Source organism: Sinocyclocheilus anshuiensis, unplaced genomic scaffold (assembly GCF_001515605.1).
Source record: "Sinocyclocheilus anshuiensis isolate Anshui unplaced genomic scaffold, SAMN03320099.WGS_v1.1 scaffold776, whole genome shotgun sequence".
NCBI classification, from domain to species: Eukaryota; Metazoa; Chordata; class Actinopteri; order Cypriniformes; family Cyprinidae; genus Sinocyclocheilus; species Sinocyclocheilus anshuiensis.
In genome coordinates this window covers 1,878,190-1,884,633 of record NW_015555808.1, presented here as the reverse complement: position 1 = coordinate 1,884,633, position 6,444 = coordinate 1,878,190, and the positions used below count along the sequence as shown (strand labels likewise).

The 6,444-nt window shown below is 35.6% G+C and overlaps 1 protein-coding gene across 1 annotated transcript in view; it reads left to right on the top strand.

Moving 5' to 3' along the window:
• The first annotated feature begins 2,771 nt into the window (after window positions 1-2,771).
• LOC107675083 (heat shock factor protein 2-like) overlaps window positions 2,772-6,444 on the top strand; it is a 12,042-nt gene continuing 8,369 nt past the window's right edge. The window contains exons 1-6 of the mRNA XM_016469290.1: window positions 2,772-3,011; window positions 3,742-3,850; window positions 3,964-4,091; window positions 4,249-4,373; window positions 5,204-5,279; window positions 5,400-5,461. Of these exons, the coding sequence (XP_016324776.1) occupies window positions 2,919-3,011; window positions 3,742-3,850; window positions 3,964-4,091; window positions 4,249-4,373; window positions 5,204-5,279; window positions 5,400-5,461 (593 nt within the window). The 5' untranslated portion in view covers window positions 2,772-2,918. The remainder of the gene's footprint in view (window positions 3,012-3,741; window positions 3,851-3,963; window positions 4,092-4,248; window positions 4,374-5,203; window positions 5,280-5,399; window positions 5,462-6,444) is intronic.

Below are 6,444 nucleotides of genomic sequence, written 5' to 3'. Positions count from 1 at the left end.
AAAAGGCACAATAATCAGTTATTTATAACATCAGCTAAAACTTAAATTACTATCACATGTGTGTACGTGTGGGAGAGAGAGCTGGGCTTTGGAGGGCAGCATAAGGCGGCTCTTATTTCCAGCTGCATAGGTAAAATTCTCTTCACAACAGACTCAAGGACAGACTCAACAGACTCAAGGACATCGAAGATGGCAAAAGTTTAATCTAGACAAATTTTCACCCACTGGTGATTAGGTTTGTTGAAAAATGCTGCCCTTTTAACCCCTTGTTTGGAAGAATGTCTTGCGTTCTGCTACATACAAACACATTTTTAGCATGCATTTGTAATGTAATGTACTGTACTTGAACAATCTGAATGTCATCGACAAGTGTAATGACAGAATAATCAAGCTTTCATCTGTTTCTGAACTCTTCAGTACACATATATGCTGTGTAATGCTGACCTCTAGTGTTAGAATATGGCAGCGCTAGTTCTAACTACAGACATATATAGGGGCCAAAAGGCTCTTTATACAACGCATTATAAATTTAATACAATCCTCAATTCCCTAATAGTCATTCAAAAGACTTTTCCCTCCACTGCACCAGTATTTTGAGTTTGTTAACTTAACTTAGCAGCATCATAATTGCAAAATGTAACCCAATGACAAGAATTTATGAACTGAAAAGTAAAATTAAAATAAGATTAATAATACTCACTTGTGCAAAATGTATGAACTGCAACTGCAATGACATGCACAAACTGGATCTGCTGTTAAAATATGAGACCAGGGTTAGTTGTCACACTTTTGCTCCAAAAGACATTTATATGACATTTGCCTCAGACTTTGTGACGACTATGGATTCAGTATCTTGCAAAAGGATTCAGTTTTATTGATGCCATTGTTGCAGTACAACCTATAATTCATTTATTTCACAAGCAAAAGTGTCCAATACCAGGAGGGTTAACCAACAAAGCAAGTAGGCTGATCATATGATCTTAATTTGTCTGCCCCATGAGGCAACCTGCTCCACGTAAATTGAACTTCTATGCTAGTATACTTCTATTCCAGGTGGATGCTGCACACTGGTGGTGGTTGAGGAGATTCCCCCGCTTTCATGTAAAGCGCTTTGTGTACCCAGAAAAGCGCTATATAAATGTAACAAATTATTATTATAATATTATTATTATGCTGGATTTGTCATCTCATATGAGTGAATACATCGCGCCACGTAAACATAAAACCATGTCTGCATTTGTGATCGGACATGTGGGGGCGTGTTAGAACGAGCCGTTTTAGGTAGGCGTGGTTGACTCTTAACTTTTATAAAGAATATCTCTTTGGATGTGAGACTTTAGTCTTTGCAACTTTACAGATCTTCTTTATGCGCCAAGAGCTTGAAACACTCCAAAAAGAAAGGAAAAATTGAAATCGCATCATATGATCCCTTTAACATATTTTGATACATACAACTTCTCAATAAGGCAAAACTATTGAACGCACCTTTGAAGCTTGGGCAAGTGGCTAGAAAAAAAAGATATTGAACATTTTTAAAAGATACTGTTTACTGAATATACACAGATATTTTGTGGGGCATGTTGTCACTATATAGTACCTGCCATTAAATTGTCACAAACAATTATTTATCTATTTGTAAAGCAAGTTATATTAACCTACTGAATGCACCTTTGAGGTTTTGGCAAATGGCTACAATAATAATAATAACAACAATAATAATAATAATAATAAATAACCACTATCATTGCTCTTAAAAAAGATATAGTTAATTCAATATATGCATTTATTTTATGGGGCATGTTGTCACAATATATATGGCACCTGCTATAAACAGCCTATTTACTAAAACCTTTGTTTGTTTGTTTGATTTCTTCTTCTTTCAGTGAAACGCCTATGAGGCACAGCATGATTTAAAGAGATTTAAATTTATACGACAGCAACAATGTAAAAGTTAACATTAAGCAATATCACAGAAGCAAAAGTGCTTATCTTCACAGGTGTGTGATTCAGCTGTTGGCACAAGGCTGCAGGCCGAAGCAAACGTGTTCAGTAACTTTATATTTTTATACAACTGTTCCAAACACAAGTAAATAATATAACATAACTTACATTTTAACCTAAATTTGTCCAGTTAGTTCTTATGTTTCTTCTCCGTCAACTAAATTACTAGTTTAAAAACACGCTAAGGCATCAAGCTTTGATAGTGACTAAGAAACACAAAGACCGTTATGGAGAATCATGAATGAGTGGAACGGAGCGACACTGATTGCCCTTCTGTAATCACTCGGCTCTAGCTCCACTCCGCATTTTCCATTTCCGCAAACAACCAACACCAATGGATCTACTTTCTGTATATGTTGAATTTTGTCTGAATGTAGTGCAAGTGTGGATTTATTAAGTTAATTTACCTGCGATAGCATAAATATGGTGATGTTATATTTTTGGTTATTTGGAAGACAGAATTCACGAAAAATATTCTAATGTACGTTTTAAACCAATTATAATCTTGTTTTAAAACGCTATATTTAGTGAGATTTGATCATAGGATTTGATGTTGCGATTTGTGCAACAGACAGCCATACAAAAAAAAAAAAAACACATTAACAGTGAAATCCACGCAATTAATTATTGAGCGCTGGTGACGTTTTATTTCTCTTGGGTGTAAGAGTGACCAATCAGGTCCCTGTCCCTTCAGCGAAGCGTTTTTATTGGCTACCACCAACATACAGATGCCCATGCACGTGAGCGATCTTACGTAAGGCCGCAACAGACCAATCACTGCTCTTAAATCGTACAGGAAGTTGTGTAGTTGCGTCGTTTTTTTTCAATGGTTCTCGTGTTTTGTCTAAACCCAAGAAAAAAATTTAACTGACTCGTATTATTTGTTCTTTTCAACGTTTCATTTTCATTCCAGCAAAATGAAACACAGCTCCAACGTTCCCGCGTTTCTCACCAAGCTTTGGACCCTCGTCGAGGATTCGGATACAAATGAATTTATTTGCTGGAGCCAGGTAAATGAAAGAAAAGACCTAGAACTTAGCATTCTAGCTAAGCTTAAGTTACAGTGACACCGTTATTTGTGACCCGGGTCCTATGTGATCAAATTTTTATTATGATGGATGGGTGTCAGATCATAGATGCCATGCTATGATTTAAGTATTAAGATTTGCACCATTTATTTTTTCCATTTTATTGTATTTATTTATTAGTTCTATTATTATTTATTTAGTTCTTCAGATGATTTGCACATGCAAATAAATGAATGACCTGTAGTGCAATTACTGTTTATTTATGATTGTTATATATAAATATATATATATATGTGTGTGTGTGTGTGTGTGTGTGTGTGTGTGTGTGTGTGTGTGTACACACACACACACACACACATATGTACACTCAAAAAGTACACTAAAATTGTCATTTATTTTCTCACCATAATGTTGTTCCATACCATCATACTGTTATTTTTATTATTCTGTTTTCTTTCTCTGTGAAATACAAAATAGCTTTTTTGAACAATGTAAATGCTCTTTTATTCAAACGAGAATTTATATTGACCATGCCTGTAAATCTAAAAAAACAAACAAAAAAAACAATAATGAGGGAGAGAGCAAAAAGCAGTCTATGTGCTATATTCTGAGTCAAACAAATGTCCTTATGTGTTCTGCAGAATAAGGAACAACATACAGAATGACAAGTCTGTTTTCTTTAGTTAAAAGGGCTCTTCGTTTATTTTTATAGGAAGGAAACAGTTTCCTTGTACTGGATGAACAAAGGTTTGCAAAAGAGATTCTCCCAAAATTTTTCAAGCACAATAACATGGCCAGTTTCGTCCGACAGCTCAACATGTGTAAGTGTTTTCTTTAAACCTCCGCCGAAATTCTCCTCCTTCCTCATTGTTCAGCTGTAATTTGAGATCAGTGTGTTTCTTTGTCTCTTTGTTCCTTTTTCCTTGACACACAGATGGTTTTCGCAAGGTGATGCACATTGACACGGCTATAGTGAAGCAAGAGCGAGATGGACCAGTTGAATTCCAGCATCCATACTTCAAACATGGGCAAGATGACCTGCTAGAGAATATCAAAAGAAAGGTAAGACATATCTGTTAAAAATGAAGACATTAGAAAGTGGAGACCTGAAAATAAGGTGCAAGTTAAAATATTTTGAGAACAATGAGTTTAGAATTGTAATTTTTGTAAGTAATATCTGAATTTAAGATGAAGTTGATTGTTATTGTTCTTGATATAGGTCTCCAATGCTCGGTCTGAGGAGGACAAAATAAGACAAGAAGATCTTTCTAAAATTCTGACAAGTGTTCAGAACGTCCATGAGCAGCAAGAAAACATGGATGCTAGACTTTCTACACTGAAAAGGTAATGTAAAGCTTAGACACTTAATCTGTTCTTGTGCTTTAAAGAGCGGTTAGCTCTTCGTCTGTGTACTCCGGTTCAAAAAGGAAGGGTAGGACGAAAAAACTCAACTCATTTTCTCCTCCAACTTCAAAATCGTCCGACTTCGTTGTTTTACCTTTTTTTTGTAAAGCGCTTGACTTTTTTTGCATGTTCGCTTTGTAAACACTGGGTTGGTACTTTTGATTACTTCATGCATGTCCTTTCCAACGAGAAGACGTAATGCGTGAAGTCGAGCTAGTGCAAGACAAGCATTTGTGGTTAAAAAGTATATAATTTTATTTGTTTTTTTTATATATATATATATATATAAAGAAAATGACCGATCGTTTTGCTAGATAAGACCCCTATTCCTCGGCTGGGATCATGTAGAGCTCTTTGAAGCTGCATTGAAACTGCAATTTGGATGTTCAACCCATTGGGTCCAATTGAACTGAAGTCCATTATATGGAGAAAAATCCTGGTATGTTTTCCTCAAAAACCTTCATTTCTTTGCGACTGAAGACAGAAAGACATGAACATCTTGGATGGCATGGGGGTGTGTAAAATATCAGGACATTTTTATTCTGGAAGTGAACTAATCCTATTATTCTTGTCCATGTGCATTTACCCAGAAGTTAAGGGAACAGACAGACTAATCACTAGTTGTGCTTAATAATGCCCTGTTCAGCAAGTACCAACATGGTTAAACTACTCCGAATATCCTAGCAACAGCAAGGAACTACACTCTTACATCATGGCGTGTTCTTTAGAAAATGTATAACTCATTCTCTTTTCTGTTGTCTTTTCTTCAGAGAGAATGAAACTCTTTGGACAGAGCTGTCAGACCTCAGACAGAAACATGCACAGCAGCAGCAGGTCATAAAGGAGGTACGTTCTACTTGCATGTAGCAGCTTTGCAGACATTCCTATTGTATATCAGCATAAAATATGCACAACCTAATTAACAGGTTTGAATTCTAATGCCACTTTTTGTATTGTCCCCTCCAGCTGGTGCAGTTCATCTTCACATTCGTTCAGAACAATCGCATGTTAAATTTAAAACGCAAAAGGTAAGACTAAAAAGTATGTGTACGCATCTAATAAAAGTACCGGCATTCAGAGGTTTGGGGTCATTGTTGTTGTTGTTGTTTTTTTTCATAGAGAGAGAAATTACTTTTATTAAGCAAGAATGCATTAAATTGATCATTGATGACAGTAAAGACTTATTACAGTAAAGAATTATTACAAAAAAAAGTCATAAAGGGGTCATGAACTGCCTTTTTTTATTAATTTGTACTGTTCTTTGAGGTCCACTTATAATGTTAAAACATTTTTTACATCAAGAAACAACATAATTTAGAAGTAATAGGCTATTTTCTGTCCTGTTTTGACCCCCCTAATCGGAACGCTGTTGGAATAGCCTTGGCAGATTGTAGACTCGGAAGTTAACGCCCACTGCTATGATTGGCTAACAGTTGTGTATGTTTGACAGCCTACATCCTTCATAGATGGACGCTGCTGAGATTTAGGTTAAAAATGCATAAATGCTCAGTACATATCAAACGATCTGTAATAAGATACAAAGCAATAGTGACCACATAATAAAAAAGTTACTCACACTTGTGTGGTGCGAACTTGCAGTCGCATCCAATGGGCTAGTTGCACCATGTTGTATTTTCGATCAGCGAGAGTGCGTAAAAATATTTCCGGTTTTCCTAAACGGCAGTGCAGAGAGCCGGAGAAACCCGAATCTTACCTTTTATATATGTTTACAGGACTTATAATATCACTTAAAATACAACTAAGATCTACATTACTATACTGTATATGTTAATTGAGCCAGTGGCATTTGAAACTTGTGTATGTTTGGGTCATGTGAATGAATGAAATACACTAATCCGTACTGTTCACGAAATTAAAGTTGCCTTGAACCTGTGGTGCGTACACATACACAATGTCTTTTTCCTTAGCAATTATGTAAATGTACACATTATTGTAAATACACAAATAGGCTAATAACTAAACAAATTAAAAAAAAAAAAAAAAAAAAAAC